We start from the raw sequence: 19510 nt of genomic DNA, 5'->3' as shown, positions 1-19510 counted from the left end.
CAATGACCACTCCGGTCTGGAATATATGATATGTGGATATAGAGGTCATTTCTAACAATCATGATCTAACAATAGGATCCTTTATGATCATCTTTTCGAGTACCACAGGGTCAGCCATCAATAACTCTGGGTGACAATGCAAAACAATTTTGGACTTTTACCGACCGGACACCGACTGCATATTCTGCCATTGTCACCAGTGACTTAACATAGAAAACAAATAGCTTCTGCACAGGGTGGACTTAATTCAGGACGACGTCAACAACATTTCAATATTATTCTATTCAGAAAGTTTAAAGATCCTTGACAGTGAAGAATTATGGGATTAAAAAGTTTAAAAGCAACATCGGATTCTTTTCATTTCATTAACTTAATTTCGTCTAAAAACTATGGCTTCGGCTAGAGTCTGTCCTTAATTAGGAGTCATCAGAAATCCCTTCAATTAACATGTCTAATTATCTCCTCCACTGTCTGACAAGAGATCCTTTTTTCTGTTCGGTGTGCATGCTGTTCTATGCACCGAGTGTATATATATTAATGATACAGCCTGTTAAAATTGTGCATCTATTACATGGAAACACCTGGGTCTTTTACATTTGTGCATTAGAATTTTTCTCTTTAAATTTACATTAGCAGAACTACAAATCTGTAAAGCACAAATGTCCACGTCCATCCACATTAGAAACCCTCTCATGCTCTAGTCTAGTCTATTGGTCGCCACCACCAACTTACAAACTGATTATTCACTACATTTTCCCGCAGCAGCATCATTGTAAGAAGACATACATGGAGGTGGGAGCCAGGAACCCCCACCAGAGAGGTAATTAAACAGCTTCTTTTATTTCCCCCATATGCTTCCCCTTCAGCAGAATTAAATACGGCTATATCCTGAAATTTTAACTCTGGCCACAAGGTCTAATAATGCAATGATTCTATTAAAAAGTTTTGCCTGCAGTGGTCATCTCATTTATATGAGTGAGGGGCACTTATTCATAGATCCAAGAACTCTGACTGTGGCAATTTTCTTATATTTGTTATCCATGGCCTCCTTCCTTCTAAAATCAATTAGTATAATTATGCTAATGAGCCACAAGGGCCATGAGAATACCCTGGCTTCATAAAGCTGTTGCTACACTGCTTCATTCTCACCATCCCCTGCCCCTTTTATTTCCTATAAAACAGCCTGTGACGCTGCAGCACTGATACCAAGCCCATAGTCCCTCTGATTCATTAGCATAATTTTTAAATATTATTATAAACAACAACTGCACTGACAACAATGCACTGTGCCACGATTCCCTAACATTGTGCGCCCAATATCCTGCATGTGTCGCTTCCCCGCTCAGGTCCACCCGGAGATCACCATCTTCTTCTTGGTGCATGTAAGCGCATTGGTTGTGGCACAATTTTAATCTTAAATTCCACGCTCAGTTCAAATCAGTCGGATCGTCTGACGCCCCCATTTCTGTCGCATGAAAGCCGGCGTCGCTGGGCCAAAATCCGATCACCTGCAACACAATCCCCTTCTAAATACCTGTCAAAGCGGCGTAAATCCCAAATACCATGAACAGTCCGACGGAAATGCGATCCACGGACCCTTAGTAAATAAGCCCCATTGATTTTGTTTTCCACAACACTGGCAGCCACACAATGAAACCAATATAGACCCATTTTCAATGTCAAAATATACAAAAGATTTTAGAATGATGTAAAGAATAACATAACATCCTCGTTCCATTTACATTATTACATTTGAGAATGTATTTCTTGCATGTGACAGAGGGATCAGGTAACTTGGGTGTAACCGGGTATCAGTCAGGTTAGAACCCATCAAGATCTTGGTCATTTCATCAGTTTTTTGCATCACTTATTAGTAACAAAATCCATGAGTTGTGAAATGTACAGAACAGGCTAAAATATTTCTATTATACCTTAGCTTATGTCGTCTCCATGGCTCCACTCCACCATGATAAACCAGGGGCACTTATTCATAGACCCAGGCACCGTGACTGTGGTAATCTTCTTATATTTGTTATCCATTGTCTCCCTCCTTCTAAAATCAACTTTAAAATCCTGCTAATGAACCAGAAGGGCTCTGGCTTCCCAGGCTTATACACTGTCTAATCCTTCACCCACACCCTCTGTATAATGTAATGTGACACTATGAGAGGGTGGTGGGGAGTGCTCCGGCACAGTCTAACAGCCCATGAAGCTACAGCACAAAGGGTACAGATACCCCCACCAAAAGCCCTTCTGGCTCATTAACATTTATCATGCTTGATTTTGATGGTAGATTTCCTTTAAATTGCACAATACTGATAATTTTTCATCTTAAGGTCTGTTAAAAGGGTTTCCCGGCTAAAAGCTCATGGGAGGGAAGGAAAGAAGGGAGGAAACAGCAGCAAGTGAACAATTTCTCAGCAGCACTCCCACAGGTGAACTGAAGTATTACACAACACTCAATGACATGAATAGGTTGCAAGGACATGCTAGATCCTCCTGAAAAGGATGCTCATATGGTAGCAGTTGCCTTCCAGGCCGGTATCCTGAGACTGGATCCATAATGCATGACCATAACCCTATTACTATAAGAGGACAACCATGTAACCAGGGATCACAATCTAGTAGAAAATCATGTTGTATGGCATATGGTGGCGGCATATATTTGTCACCTGGCAAGCTTGGGGAAAGGTGGAAACCCTCTCGAACTTTATTAGTGTCATATGTGTAGGCTAAATATAGTCAGTATAATAGAAGCAGACGCTCAGGGAAAACCTGTCATAACCAGGGGCTTGTTATCAGCCTCTGGCGAACATATACAATATGTCATAGCAGGCTGCACTGGGTCAGATGCAATAAAACCTGACAATAAATGTCATTCTGCATGTTACATCAGGTCTGACCATAGACCACAAACTATAGGGATTGGGTAGGGATTGTTTAACCCATTATATTAAGTCACAGCTTGTATCCAAGCTCAGGCCACCTGTACCCCTGGTCCTTTGTTTGCTGACCATGTGTTATGGCTTTTTCGGGTCTACTCGCACCAATGACAATAGAATCAGGATTTGCGCTACGATTTGTGAGTTGACTCCTACAAGAGGCCGCAAAAATCATGGCCGTGTATATGAGCCCATAGAAATGCATGCGTGTTCTAGCTCTGGAAACAAGTTGAACATGAGGTTATATATTATTATTAAATAATATATAGTCTCAGGGGGGGTATTGAGATTTCCGCAGACAAAGCTGAAATCTTGCATCCAGAAAAGTATTATTTATACATCAGGTATTCTACTGATAACTTTATCAGTATCTAATGGAAGCGTCTTCTAAAAAGCAGAATTATGAATTCAGCTCTGAAGTACAATACTGGCTGTAACTTTACATAAGTACAAGATAAGTTGGCATAATCTCAATAAATCTAATGTTATTGTAGCCTGCGCTGAATGTACTATACATGGAAGTTGTAAGAGGTATCAGGGTTATATAATACTTGCTATGAGTAATGGTCTATGTTTGTGTGCAAGGTGCGTAATGGTCAACGTAAAAATAATGTGAGGAATAACCTGGGCTATAAGGACAATTTTAAAAGGCTACATTCCTAGAGAAAAAGTCATAGACATACAATACCTACCTTCATATATATGTATGTATATATATATATATATATATATATATATATATACAAGAAATCTGACAAAGATGCCTCCACAACAATAGCAATGCTGCGGATAATGGACCATCAGCAGGTATTGTAAATATTGCATACCATTATTTCTGTAAACATCTCAATGCTGCTATGAAAACTACTTCTGGAGGCGGCTATATTTATGACATGTATATAGCGAGCACTGAGGGAGCACTTACCGTTTGTGTATACAATGTGCATTGTGGATTTTTGCATCATACTACAATTTATATCAGCCGGACTGACAAATAGCAAGGTCTTCAGTACTCACTGCCATCTACAATACACAAAGTAGCGGTGCAATCTTTCCTTTGCACAGTAATTCTTAAAAGCAACATTTTTGAATCAGATAACGGGAATTTGATCCTCCCAAATAGTTTTGTGTTGGGGCAATGCTGATTTCTTCCAAGATATGAATACGGTAAGTAAAACAATTATAGTAACAGGATGTGAAGCTTTCCATGCAAGGAGGATGGGCAAGATCATTTTGTTTAAGGGGGTATTGCAGTAATAGTAACGTCTGATACAAAACCACATAATGCTATAAATGAACTAATACAACAAAACTCAATGTCATTAACTACAAAATGGAGCTTAAACATTTCGCTTTATGATTCACTAAATTTTATGGGACCCTAAAGGTGTTTTATATCTTGACCAAAATGCATCACATTTGGTAGGATGGTGACTGCAACATGTTACTAGCATGAACCAATAAAAGACCAACAAAAGTTGTAGTCATGGTGCCAGAATCCCTTCTTCGTTTACAAATAAATCTCTTGCTCTGATTTCACCAGTGATGACCCCGTTGCATACTGCATCATTACATGGAGTTCAGCTGTTTTGAAAACCCATGGGAAGTGGTTGGTGAGCAGTGAGTGTCTTTTCAGTATTATTAAGAGTTATCTTCAAGATGGTCGAAACAGAATACTACAAGTCCCATGAGCCCTCAGTTGTCAGTTACAGCTCTTCCCGCCCATTCTCTGCTCTCAGTGATCGCTGAGGTAATGATTAGAGATGAGCAGACCTGATATTGCCATTCGGAGTTCGGCCGCACCCCCCCCCCATCACACTGCTGGATTGGCAACAGCCAACCTGGCAAATTGATGCCCCTAGCAAATAGCCATGGCTATGATTGGCCTTGGGTGTCAGCCTGCAATACCATGTACAGTATTACATGTTTATGGAAGGAACTAGTCATCTTTTTCAAATCTGAGACTATTAAATCTAGGGTGTTCCAAGATTTAATGTTCTTCTCTATCACTGGAATACCTCCATATCTACCACAGGACCTCCACCGATCACAAGAACAAGGGGTATGTTCAGCTAAATGAATGAAGTGACAGGGAGAGAAGACAAACTACCGCCCGATTCAATCATTGTATGGCACTGCTGGAGATAAAGACTGCTGTACTTGACTGCTGTGTTAGTCCAAAATTTTCTCTCCCGTGCCCTCAAATAAATATTGTGACAGGTTAAGTATACGCCCTGTTCCATTAATTGGTTCTAGATGCCCTATTAACAATGGAGTTGCAGTCACAACATTCATTTGAGGGAACGAGATTTTGGGAAAATCTTTATTCAGACGGCATAATCGGTAGGTCAGTTGTACGTCGGTATCTGTTTATAGTAGCCAAGAATTGGATATCAAAATACCAGGTCAGCGAGCTATATCTTAGACTTCCAAAGACGACCTATGGACTTCTATGGTAAAAGTGAAAGAGTGCATAAGATCCATGCAAAAAACGGATGTAAGAATAAGCCTACAGAAAATAAATGGGTCAGTAGGACATCAGCAAAAATCACTGACTGCATCTCGATGTGAAAGAAATCTTGTCTGAATAAGCCAGAAGGGAAGCGTGATCTCTCAAACTACTGCTAGACAGATGATGGGTACAGCACTTTCCACACGCCTCCTCTGATGATTGCGATATCTGTACAAAATAGTATTTAAATCACCAAATATTGTGATTTCAAGGATCACAGGGTTTGGCCTTTATCTAGACTTAGGCGTTTCACTACGAGTACACTATACAAGGAAAGTGTTGAGAAGCCAGAACATTGCACCACTATTACTTTCCCAATTTCCCCACAAGGAAAATCGCCCTCGGTCACACCCCTCACAGATCACTGTCAAAAATTTTAAGGGGTCAAAACTGCATATTAACGTTTGAAGAAATTCCTTTCTTACCTGCTCCCCAGAATGGGCTCACCAGATGCACCAAGAGCAGAATAGTCCATCCCATAGAAGTGCAACCCGAGGAGGATCTTCTTTCTCCATTTTGATTCAGGATCTAAGATCTGCACACATGCCTGGACCCATGAAATGGGGGAATTGGGACCTGGCCTAGAAGTGGCAAAAAAAGCAAACAACTTTGAGATATCAAGTGGAGTTAAAACAAACTGGATCTGTTTGGCCCTAAGATACTATTCTGCCTCTATATTGAAGATTTTATTTTAATTTTTATTCTGCTACAGATGGTTTATTCCAGGGCTGTGGAGTCGGTAAACAAAATGACTGTCTCCTAAATTTCCCTAAATCCGATGCTCATATACTCGATAAATTTATAGTAATAATAAGGGGTTTTTATCACCATTATGATTCAATATTAGTTCAGTTATTTAGGTAGAACATAAAAAAATATTTATTGGAATACAACCTTAGAACTATGACTTTAATAAAATGTAATTATGCAAAACACATGTGAACCAAAAAAACTGTTTTCAACACAAATGTTTTTTTGGTGCACTTTCTTCATGCTGCAGAATGCACGTCAGTAATACATGTGGTACAAACTCCGACTAAGTAGAAACACTCCCTGTTAGGTGCACATTTTTCTGTCTTGACAGACACAGAACAGCTGCAAACACTTTATAAATACATGTAAAAGCAATTTGCATGTTCTTTTCAGTGCACAGATGGAAAACTGGCGCAAACACTTTAATAAATCTCCCTACACTGACTTGGGTTGGTGGCAATGCAGTAACCTCACGGGCAACATCTCTAACAATTTCCAGATGTAGAGGACTTGCCTCATGACCAGTCAGCTTCGATGAATGGTTGAACTTTCAGTATACAGCTTTTCTCTGAGAACAGATCACCAATTGTTTCCCCATCATAATGCTTCAGTCCAGCAGTGCTAGATAACATGAAGCTTGGCTTGTATACCTATGGTACTTTTTCATGTGTGTGTTTCTGTATTAATGAATTTGAGATGTTGTAAAACAGGAAACTAAAGCAAACTAAAACATAAAGGAGTATACAGAGAGAACAATCCTGCCACACAAACTGCGTCTAGCTCACAGCCCCCTTTGACTCCTTTTAAACACAGTCATGGTGCAATGAGGCCGCCATGAACGTGTTGTCACAAGCATAGAGTTTAGGGTGAGTAACCAGTATAATTGTCACGCTGCTTATTTCATAGACCAGCGCTTCTCATTTCACACAAAATAGTACAGGCGATCCTCTAATTAAGGACACTCGACTTACAGACGACCCCTAGTTAAAGACTGACCCCTCTGCCCACTGTGACCTCTGGTGAAGCTCTCTGGATGCTTTACTATAGTCCCAGACTGTAATGATCAGCTGTAAGGTGTCTGTAATGAAGCTTTGTTGATAATCCCTGGTCACATTACAGCAAAATAATTTGAAACTCCAATTGTAACTGGAGCAAAAAAAATGTTTTCTGGAACTACAATTATAAAACATACAGTTTCGACCTACATACAAAGTCAACTTAAGAACAAACCTAAGGAACCTATCTTGTACGTAACCCGGGGACTGCCTGTACTATGGGGTTGGCTGTTTAGTGGATGAAGCTTTAGTGATAATCCTTGCTCCAATTACAGCAAAACATTTTGAAACTCCAATAGTCACTGGGGCAAAAAAAATAAAAATGTCTGGATCTACAATGATAAAATATACAGTTTTGACTTGCATACAAATTCGACTTAAGAACAAACCTATGGACCCTATCTTGTATGTAACCCGGGGACTGCCTGTATATAGTTTTCTTCTTAAAAATATTACATATACATTGTAATTCTCATATAAAGTTGCAGCCGGCCCGGAATTGACAAATCATCACCATTGACAAGACACCGAGAAGGTTAACATTCCCTGCAGATCATGCAGGTTATTCCTGCTCACCAGCACTCAGTGCAATAGTACTAAATAGTGTAACAACATCTTACATACAGGTTCATTCCATTCCAATCACACCTTGGACCTGAAGAAGGGGTAAATTCTCCCCGAAACGCGTCGTTCAACCTTTTATCCAACTTTATATGAGAATTAATATGTATATGTTATAAATATTTTTAAGAAAAAAACTATAAACTATTGGGTTTGAAATAAGAAGCGCTGGTCAATGAAATAAGCAGTGCGACAATTATACTGGTTACTCACCCTAAACTCTATGCTAGTGTCTACAATCAGGATTTATTTCCTGCCTACCAGAGTGCGCAGCAGCTTATGATATACATCCCTGCTCACATGGAGTGCGGTGTTACCTCTTTATGCAGATGAATGTGTTGTGTGGCTGCGCTACAATACAAATCTTATAACAGAGATGGTCCAGGGCAGGTGCAAAGGAAGCTTTTTTTTCATGGACCCGATTTTAACATGTAAATTGGAATTATTTCACATGTTTTAACTGTTTAACATTTTGCACAGTAACCTCGTGTCAAAATTTTTAAATGTCTGCATTTTTTCTTAATTGGTTACTTCTAAGGTTGAGGTCACATGTAGAAGTTTAATTGCGTTTTTAATGCATTTTGAAACTAATTACAAAAGCTGAGGAGAGGTGATTTGCCTTATTTCATTACTGTTAACATTTGCATTAACAAAACGCAATATAAACGCCACGTTAACGCATGTGTTAACATTGTGTTTACTATGCTTTTGTAAATTCAAATGTTAACAGTAATGTAATTAGGAAAATCAACTCTCCACAGCGGTTGTAATAGGTTTCAAAATGCATTAAAAATTAAACATGTTAAATCCCAAATTAACCCTTTCACGACCCGTGACGTAATAGCACGTCACGGGTCGGCCGCGGGTGCATGGAGAGGGCTCACGCGCTGAGCCCTCTCCATAGCCGGTAAGTCTTTGCTGCATATTGCAGCAAAGGCTTACCGGTAACACCCGCGATCGGTGCTAGCACCGATCGCGGGTGTTTTCACCTCGATCGCCGCCGGCAATGCTGCCGGCGGCTTCAAAAGGATGGCGGCGCGTGGGCGCCGCCATCTTTTCGAGGATCGCCGCTCCCCGTGACGTCATCGGGGAGTGGCGATCCGTCGCCATGGTAACCTCGGGTCTCACGAAGACCCGAGGCTACTTCGGGTTAACCCATGCATTACAATGTGCTATCAGCACATTGTAATGTATGAGTAGTAAAATCCCCATATACTGCCATACTGTAGTATGGCAGTATATGATAGGATCGTGCAGACACCCTAGGGTTAAAGTACCCTAGGGAGTCTGAAAAGTACTGAAAATAAAAATAAAAAAAAGTTAAAAAAAAAAATTATAATAAAAAACCCTAAAAACTCAAATCACCCCCTTTCCCTAGAACTGATATAAATATAATTAAACAGTAAAAATCATAAACACATTAGGTATCGCCGCGTCCGAAAATGCCCGATCTATCAAAATATGATAACGTTTTTTCACTGCGTTTAATCCTGTAACGGAAAATCGCGCTCAAAGTCGAAAATGGCACTTTTTTTGTCATTTAAAAAAATTAAAAAATTCTATAAAAAGTGATCACAAGGTCGAAATTGATAACATTGTAAATGTCATCAAAATCCGCAAAAAACGACAACACCCACAGCTCAGTACACCAAAGTATAAAAAAGTTATTAGCGCCAGAAGATGGCAAAATCCCCAAAAAAAATTTTGTACAGGAGGTTTTAATTTTTTTAAATGTATGAAAACATTATAAAACCTATACAAATTTGGTATCCCCGTAATCGCACAGACCCAAAGAATAAAGTAGTCCTGTCATTTGGGGCGCACAGTGAAATCCGTAAGATCCAAGCCCACAAGAAGACGGCACAAATGCGTTTTTTTTACCAATTTCACTGCATTTGGAATTTTTTTCCCGCTTCCTAGTACACGGCATGGAATATTCAATACCATCTCTATGAAGTGCAATTTGTTACGCAGAAAATAAGCCGTCACACAGCTCTGTACATGGAAAAATAAAAAAGTTATGGATTTTTGATCATGGGGAGTAAAAAATGAAAATGAAAAAACAAAAAAGGGCAAGGTCCTGAAAGCGTTAACAGTAGTGACCACTTCTGTATATAACCCCCTCACGTGGCTTGTGTCCACTCCTGTATATAACCCCCTCACGTGGCTTGTGTCCACTCCTGTATATAACCCCCTCACGTGGCTTGTGTCCACTCCTGTATATAACCCCCTTACATGGCTTGTGTCCACTCCTATATATAACCCCCTCACATGGCTTGTGTCCACTACTATATATAACCCCCTCACGTGGCTTGTGTCCACTCCTGTCACTCCTGTATATAACCCCCTTATATGGCTTGTGTCCACTCCTATATATAACCCCCTTACGTGGCTTGTGTCCTCTCCTGTATATAACCCCCTCACGTGGCTTGTGTCCATGTGGATTTGAGACATTTGCAACAAAAAGTCTCAAAAAGAAGCCAAAATTTGCTCCTGCCAGGATAGGAAAAACTGAACATGTATCACAGGATCATACATAAGGTGCAAAAAAGAGCCGCCAAATGTCTCTAAAATTCACCTCAGAGATACAAAACTATGATACATGTGCCCCATAGAGATTGAATTAAACAATTCACAGGATTCAGTAAAATTATACAATAAATAACCTTTGTAAGAAGATAACACCCCATTAAGTTGATGAAAGACGATGACCATCTACGGAACAATTCATAACCTGTCACTTATAAGGAAAGTATTATCCGTGATGATAATATAGAAAGTGACACCATATTTCTTTAGGAGCTTTTAAGCCTCTGTTTTTCACTTTCCAGCATACACAGTTTAATGCATATTTTATTTGCAAACTGTTCAAGCATTGACCTCAATCTAAAAAGGGAAAGGCATTGATCGCTCCTTCACATCTGAGTGACTAGCGCCGCAGACATGATAGGAAAGAGGGTGGAGGTGCGAGAAGGAGTTTTACTTGTCATTCACATCACTGAGGACAGAGCAAAGTATCAAAGGCAGGTGACGGCCGCCGTACAGTGGCGACCGCAGTCCAATGGAGCATTTTGCAGAGCAGCTGCAGCCTCTGGACAGAGTCAGAGTGATGAGGACATTTGAGAGTCATTTTTGCAGAGGCAAGAACATCAATAAGAAAGACTATGACCATCTGTGCAATGCCAGGTACATTCCTAAGGGCTTATCTAACCTGTCCATCACGCGCTGGATGCTCGAGCTGTCCACACAACCTGCTGTGACTAGGAATAATGAGGAGAACGCCAGGTCTGAAACCTCAAAATGTGCTGGAACGTGTGCAGCTTCAATGTCAGGAAAAGCAAAAGCTCCGCTGCTAAATCACACAGAGGGTAAAAGGAAGTTTTGTAATAGTCATATCCACAAAAAAGTTGACAAGTGTCTGATTGGTAGGAGGCTAAATACTGGGACCCCTACTATAATGAATACAGGGGTCTTTGGTGCAGAGTATGAATAGGAACTTTCTGCACTTTCTGGAGATGGATTCACTCAGGAGGGTCACAGCGCACAGAACCCTCCACGGAGATAAAAATACCACTGTGTAAGGACACATTCCTCGAAAATACATTCTTCCACTACAACTTACATAAGGGTATGACTAAACATCTATCCGAGTGTGCCAACAATGTCCGTAGCGTTGCTGATGAACTGCCTTTAATGCAGACAGAATATTGTACAGAAATCCACTGGGATTTCAAAAATACCTTCATTATTTTATCCATTATGCAGTTTCTAAGATATTCCCATTTGGATCCATATGGTAATGAGGCAGCTAGTGATGTCCATAGTACAGCATATCCCTGCTCTGTTCACACTACCCTCTCTGTCATATAAGCACAAAATCTGTCTTGTAAGAAACATGGGACAACTCAACAAGGGTGGGCTCAACAGTGCTCCAAGTGCTGAAGACACTGCTTAATTAGTATACAGATTAAACTGGGAATATCCTGGAAATTGAATAATGGGCGGCAAGAATGAAGGTTTGATCGAAACCACAGAGCAACATGCTGCCAGCAGATTATATTACTTGTCAGAGGTGGTAGACTCCACCAAGATGAGAGGGAATATAACTCCTGGTTTATGCTTTTTTTTATAGGGTATTTTCCTTTTTATTTATACTGATGACAAATCCTGCACATAGGGCATCAGTGCTGAAGACTGATCACAGTTTAAGTTCCTAAGCAATTGGACACAGCCTTGTTGTGAATATTACATTCTTTAAATTAATTTCCAATTCATATTTATTTCCGTGAAAATGCCACATCAAAGTCCGGCAATGTGGACATATTTAGCGGATAATAAATGTTTGACCCCTGATATAGTCCACCACCTACTCCTCCTTCTGGATGGCGAATGCTCAATACAAACAGATACAGGTTACAAATGTGCATATAACCACACCACTCAATTAAACAGAGTTCCTATCCTCTCATATTTCCAACATTCGGAGAGCAGCCCTTGTAGCAGACTGTAAATGGTAATAGGATATTCTAATATTGGGTTGGTTTCACGGCTCCAGCAGACAGCACTGCCATTTCGGAAAATTGCAAGACTTCCTCAATCATAGTCTGGCTAAATTAAATATCACAGAGCAGGTAAATGATAAAATGAACAGGCTCCAAGTCTCTGTAACCCTTTATAGTCTATTGAGAGCATAATTCGGAAATTCTGAGAGCCAAAAGTTGACTTTTCAGTGTTAGCACTATAAGAAGCGCTTAAAGGGACCCTGTCACCAGCTTCTATGAAACTACCAGCCCCCTCAGGTAGGGTATGGAACGTCCCTTTTAGCATCCACTCTTATTTTAAAGCTCCCCCATTTACCTATAAATATCTATGGAAGCTGGAACCATGGCCAAAAAATAGATTCTTTCATGATTTTGGTTACAAGTACTATAAAAATTAAGACATAGGCAGTAGTTGGACATGCAGGTAGCAGAAAAATATTAAATTCCCAACTATGTCTTTATTAACTGTTCCAATCTCTGGTTTGGTAGAACATAGAACCACACTAAGGATGTTTTAAAACTCAAAACTATCATTAACAATAACACGCCATCATGGGGTCTAGTGGGACTGTGTTCAAGGCCCCCCATTTTCCAATCAAAAGGGGGGCCAAGGAGCTGACAGTGCCCACAAACCCCCCACAACTGTCTGTCGCCATCAGTCTTAAAAAAAAAAAAAAAATCTATACTCCCCTTTCGGCTTCTTCTCCCCACCCGCGCAGCTCCGTCTTCTCCTCTTCCGGCCTGGGCACAGACACTATGGCGCGGCGGTGGCACGGGTGTGTGAGATCTTAGCGTATGCGACGCGTGGAACCTTAAACTATGAGTATAGAAGGTGAGTATACATTTTATTTTCAAGAGAGCCCTGCTGTGGCCATTACATTTATAGGGGGATGGGATTTATGTAAAGTTGGGCATCAGGGGTGGACATGTCATTAACGGGGGGCATCTGCTGTGAACTGGGGGGCTGACTGTGGACTGGGGGGGTGGGGCGACTAAGGACTGTGCATGCATGGGCTCTCTATATACTGAGTGGGCACGTGCAGGGGCTCTCTATATACTGAGTGGGCACGTGCAGGGGTTATCTATATACTGAGTGGGCACGTGCAGGGGCTTTCTATATACTGCATGAGGACGTGCAGGGGCTATCTATATATTGAGTGGGCACGTGCAGGGGCTCTCTATATACTGAGTGGGCACGTGCAGGGGCTCTCTATATACTGAGTGGGCACATGCAGGGGCTCTCTATATACTGAGTGGGCACGTGCAGGGGCTCTCTATATACTGAGTGGGCACGTGCAGGGGCTCTCTATATACTGCTTGGGCACGTGCAGGGGCTCTCTATATACTGCTTGGGCACGTGCAGGGGCTCTCTATATACTGCTTGGGCACGTGCAGGGGCTCTCTATATACTGCTTGGGCACGTGCAGGGGCTCTCTATATACTGCTTGGGCACGTGCAGGGGCTCTCTATATACTGAGTGGGCACGTGCAGGGGCTCTCTATATACTGAGTGGGCACATGCAGGGGCTCTCTATACACTGAGTGGGCACGTGCAGGGGCTCTCTATATACTGAGTGGGCACGTGCAGGGGCTCTCTATATACTGCTTGGGCACGTGCAGGGGCTCTCTATATACTGCTTGGGCACGTGCAGGGGCTATCTATATACTGCATGGGCATGTGCAGGAGCTATCTATATACTAAGTGGGCACATGCAGTAGAGTAGAGTCCTGTCAAAAGAGTCTATCTTGTGTGGGAGATTTGGCCCAGTAGAGACCGTGGTAGCGGTGATTCGTGATGCAGTCCAAGACAGTGACACCAAAGTTGAGTCCAAAACAGGTCTCGTCTGCGTTTATTGCAGGAGCAGGTACAAAATAAAACAGCCTTTACATTCAGGCATCAAACAAACAAAATCCTATCCGTCCGTCCTCTAACTCACCACTAACACAGAGGGCAGGGCTGTGTGCTCTCCAACCTCCTTTCAGAGCCAACGCTCCCAGCTCTGCTCAGCAGCTGTATCCCGCCTGATTAGGCTGCTCCCACCACCTGTGTCCAAGGTGCTGGACAACACAAACTCAGCACTAAGGCCTTGCATAGAATGAAAACCCAGGGGAAACATACCGCCCATCCACAGTTAACCCCTTCAGTGTCTCACACTTGTCATGGCTTAAAAATGTTGTGGTAAAAAAAAAATATTGTGTATTCAATGTTATGTATCAATGTGGGAATGGATGCCAGTGGGGAAGGGCCACAAAAATCTTCCAGTCAGGGGCCCCAAAACTTCCAGTGCGATCCTGAAAACACTAGAATGATGGTTTTAGCTGCTATGGAGCCATGATATTTGCTTCTGAATCGATGCTCCCCTTCAGCTTACAATGGTGACTCATCTAAGGCAAAAAGTTTATCTTTTCAGCTCATTTGCATATGACTTTACAGGTTTAGTGGTGTAAAAGCTAGTGACAGTAACACGGAAGGATTTGGAAAGCAAGGGATATTTTCTGTAGCCCATCAATAAGCATTAGGATAAGATGCACAAATCTTTATATTCATCCATGGCTGAAAATAACCTTCTCTTGTCGATCGATGGAACGCTGTAAACTGAGTGATAATATTGCTTCCCACCTGCATTTTCTTTGGTTACTTCTATGACATTACAAGAAATACTCATTTGAAAGATAATAGAAGAGTAATATTACAGATTAAGTCCACACACCAGTCCTGCTCCTGTGTCCACGCTCTAGTCTTGTGTCTGTGACTATGCTTCAGTATTACTGATGTCACAACATTCCAGTACTGATCCGGTGTCAACGTTCTCGTCTTGCGTCTGACTATGCTTCAGTATTACTGATGTGACTACATTCTAGTACTGATCCGGTGTCTATACTTTGGTGTTTACATTCCTGGATTGATGCTATCGTCTTTGCTCCTGGTTGCAGCTTTTGGATTGTCCAATTTAATAATTTATGTCTAACCTGTTCCTGCTCAGTCAATATGGATGCATCTGCTAAGGCTCATGCCCCATTGACTAAAGTTGGGTAAAGTTACGGTGTCATTCCCAAATGCGCCCTGGACACGCCCTATTCCTGCATGTCTTTGTGGCACTGGCAGTGACGTCCTATAAACATCAGTAAGCAAGATTACTCAGGCCACAAGGTACGGCACATGGCCCATTGCTTGTGGCCTGCAAAAAGGGAGGATAAAGGGTAAAAAACCAGGGGATCACTTACACTATCTAGTCAGGACTTAGGGCTGGTTGTTGCCATAAGGGTACACATTTATGTCATGTATTGTTCCCCTATACTGAAACCTGTACAAAATAAAGCTACATTTAAATTGTAATAGTCCCTCGAAAAAACAAAATCCTTTGTTTTTCTGCTTTGCATCTACTTCAAAGTTATAACATTTTGTTTTCCACTCTTCATTGTTCATTGCTTCGTAAAAATCGTCTCTTTCATGATCCTACTGATTCTGAATAATGAAAATGTAAGACTTTTCCATCTAAAACTATTGTATCAAGAGAGTAGACATGTCCATATGAACAACCGGACAATTCAACAAAACTTGGTTCCCTTATAAGCGCCGGGCGGCTTTTGCAATGAAAACCAAATTTATTAACGTTTTTGTCCCAGTTTTCTGTCTGACTTTGCACTACAAAGAACGTGCAAACTACTTCCACATGTATTTATAAAGTGTCTGCGCCAGTTTTGTGTCGCGGCTGCATTGTGCAAACTCTTTAGAAAAATGTGCAACTTTTTTTTTTCTCTTTTTTTTTTTTAGGTTTTGTTAATTGGCATGTAAGGTGGGAATGATTATTATTTGTATACATTCGGTGAATTAAACCTGCTGTCAAAATGGGGGGCGGGAGGGATTTGGGGAAAAATTGGATCAATGTACTCCAGTATATTAATTGTGGATTGCTATGTAATGGTTTCGAGAATTTTATACTTGAGTGTTTGTATTTTGTATCTTGGTATAATAAATATCTATTAATCAAAAAAAAGAAAAATGTGAACCTAAACGGGCGTGTTAGTGCTTGGCCGGACAGTTCTCCAGAATTCTGTCCGACGTGTGCCACAATTCTGCAGCACTTCCCAAGCAGTGCAGATGGTGCCACATTCATGAATCTGGCACCCTCTGGAAACTACACAGGCAAACTGCACATAGTGTAGTTTGCACTGTTTTTAATAAATATGGATTGTGTTTCCCCTTAAGACAGTGCAGGATCTATGTCTGCGGTGGATTATACAGTTTGCTGAAGATGTCAACTCCTTGTTAACTTTCTCCAGTCACCTTTTAAGTTTTCAAGCTCCGGGTATGATATATTAACATGCTAAACATTTATAGATACATATTATATACAATGTGTTTGTATAGTACTACTCACCTATGTGGGTTTGAATAGTCATAGGTCATTAGACTAAAGCTGTCAACAACTGGAGCCAACAGGTCAAACTCCTTCTTCCCAAACATCCCCAACTGGTCAGTGCTAAGAGAGAGAACAAGAAAACCAGTGCGATGAGAAATACTGATATCCACACATATTCTGTACAGGCATTAGATGGCATTTCACTTTTATTTCAACAAGTACATAAAAGCCCAGCAACATGTTGAACTAAAAAAAGCAAATATGTTAAAACAAGAAACACATAACAGAGGAGAAAAATAAGATACCTAGAAACTGTACTAATAATGTACAGTAAAGTAGTAGAATGAGGAGTGTAAACAAGAATTGCTTGTGCTAGTGAGATGGGGGAGGGAGAAGGCATTGAGGATAAGACAACTCCTGCCATTTGAACTGCCCCCCCCCCCCAACCTGGTACTCACTAATCGCTGCTTGCGGGGAGCAAATTAATGTTAGAGAAACAACTAAAATGCGCTGGAATTATTCAGCTGCACAACAAAGGCATTTCAATTAATTAATCAATTTAGAAATTTGGAGACATGTCCTTTAAAGCTGGAGCATCTTCAGCACGCAGCTCGCTGGACATGTGTGAACTTGTCTGAGAAACTAGAGTTGTGCCCATGCGCGAGTTCAGACTGTGTGGAAGCTGCTCCCTCTCCATAGAAAACAGTGCTGTGCAACCGCATGGCATGTGTAGAACTGTACCACAGCCGGGCAGCCACATATCCATTCCCCCAGACGCTCGTGTGAATATACCTTATAATCTGCCCTCTGTAACACTGCTTTGGCTTTTGGGTTGATTATAGAGCATGTAGACTTCCTTCAAGTAGCACAAAAGCTATCCCTATGATCATTACTTTGTTCTATTTGCAGCATCTGTTTTCATTTGTCGGGATGGACGGGGGAACTTTTAATCTACCTTCTTATTAGCAATGCAAGTTATTGGGCAGAACAGCAAATGTCACAAGTTCTCACAGAGGCCGATCTCAGAACAGAAAATAATTGGCTGCGTCTTTAGTTCATAAGTTGGAAACCACAAGCCAGGACACTGTGGGAAAGAACAGGCCTCAGGATACACATAGCTTCCTAGAAATTGATTTTAATTACTCACAAGGGCACACAAATAAAGGATAATTAACGTGAGCATTAGGTTTTTATGGCAGGCTATATTGTTTTGTAGATTGAGAGATCACGGATGTGGATGATGTCGGGAGTCTATCACTGAGCCTACGGGAGGATACACCAAATTCGGGGAATAGAAAATTAAAGACTAGTATAAGGTAGTGATCAGCCTCCCAGCAGAGACCACTGTGCTGCCTTGTAAAATAAAAGGGCTTGCTGTGCGCTACCTTGTAGAATTAATTTACTGTAAATATTTCCTACACAAAATGAATCCGTCTGTAATCAGCAGAAAAGAAACGGAGGAGTCGTGACACGTACACACAAAATATATACTAATAAACTCAAAGGGGGATTGCTCAAACAGCAAACCTGACAGCTTTATAAATAAATCGTGGGATTGTATCTATCAAAGAACGAAAGATCATTATTTAAACAAGTGAAAAAAAAAAACAGCGACTGTAAAAGTATAAGAAGAAAATACTTGTAGACAAGAGGCGATAAAGAAAAAAAAACAAACTACTGCTCAACAGGAGAGGATGCCAGGATATTGTATATAGGAAGGCAACATGATTCCAAGTATACTTCAGGGTGTGGATAAGGGGACATTTATGAAAGAGGTAGGCTGGGACAAGGCATTTTGGTGCCCTAAGCAGACAAGACAATCCAAGCCCTAGCGACCCCCCAACTAAACGTGGTCTAGAGCCCTAGCTAAAACACTGCCAGGAGGGCATGACTTTAGCAATGCTAACCTCTGTGTATATGCTATCAGACCACCAGCCTACTATGCACCTTATCCCCCAAATCTTGTATCAACATAATACAGATGAAAGAACGCCGACAAAATATCTAGTTAGTTAAAATTTTCATGTGAACGTTCAGTTTTACATCCATGTTTCATCCTTTTCCTTGTTTTTTTTATTGTCTTCAAATATAAATAATGATTTCTTGACTTGGCATTCCTAACCTTGTGAAAGCCAGATAAAATACAGACAAATATCATCTTGGTGCAGTCCATTTTTTAAGTTTTTTTTATAGCCTCGAAGCTTTGTAAGGAATAGACTATGTTGCAGATAAGGTAAGAGTTGAGCTTGAAAAGATTTTTGTTTAATCATGAACAATTTTTTGTTTCTAAAACGGTGTTTTTCCCCGGGCGGCGCCAAGAATGACGTCAGCAGCGGCGCGTCATACTAGGCGCCTGACGGGGAAGATCAATGGCGCATTGCAATTGTTGTGCCTTTTTGGGGACATTTTGAAATGTCCGGCGGACATTTGTTTATCGTCAGTAAGACACATTTATCTTCTATTCCAGATGTGCCAAATGTAGCAAATGACATTTATCTTTTCAAATTGTTTAAAATTTGTGACATTTTTTGGCTAGTGACTTTTCCTAAATGGTACGTGACTATTTTGTACTTGAAAGACCTACAGCTAGGTAGAGTAATCCAGCAAATCCTGTGCCTCCTGAGGGAGTTGAGAAGTAAAATATGATAACCTATGATGTCGTCACATGTGCAGTAATATTAAAGCAAATAATACCAGCCTTGGCATGCTGGCAGGTGAAGCGC

General features: G+C 41.0%; 1 protein-coding gene across 3 annotated transcripts in view; it reads right to left on the bottom strand.

The window, feature by feature from the left end:
• CHID1 (chitinase domain containing 1) overlaps window positions 1-19510 on the bottom strand; it is a 276364-nt gene that overhangs the window by 156828 nt on the left and 100026 nt on the right. For all 3 annotated transcript variants that reach the window (XM_072118163.1, XM_072118165.1, XM_072118164.1), the window contains exons 9-10: window positions 16806-16907; window positions 5880-6035 (exon numbers count right to left, since the gene is read on the bottom strand). In XM_072118163.1, the coding sequence (XP_071974264.1) occupies window positions 5880-6035; window positions 16806-16907 (258 nt within the window). The remainder of the gene's footprint in view (window positions 1-5879; window positions 6036-16805; window positions 16908-19510) is intronic.

This window comes from Engystomops pustulosus, chromosome 7 (assembly GCF_040894005.1).
Source record: "Engystomops pustulosus chromosome 7, aEngPut4.maternal, whole genome shotgun sequence".
Lineage (NCBI taxonomy): Eukaryota > Metazoa > Chordata > Amphibia > Anura > Leptodactylidae > Engystomops > Engystomops pustulosus.
Note: the sequence above shows the minus strand (reverse complement) of the source record. Positions and strands in the feature narration are given on the sequence as shown.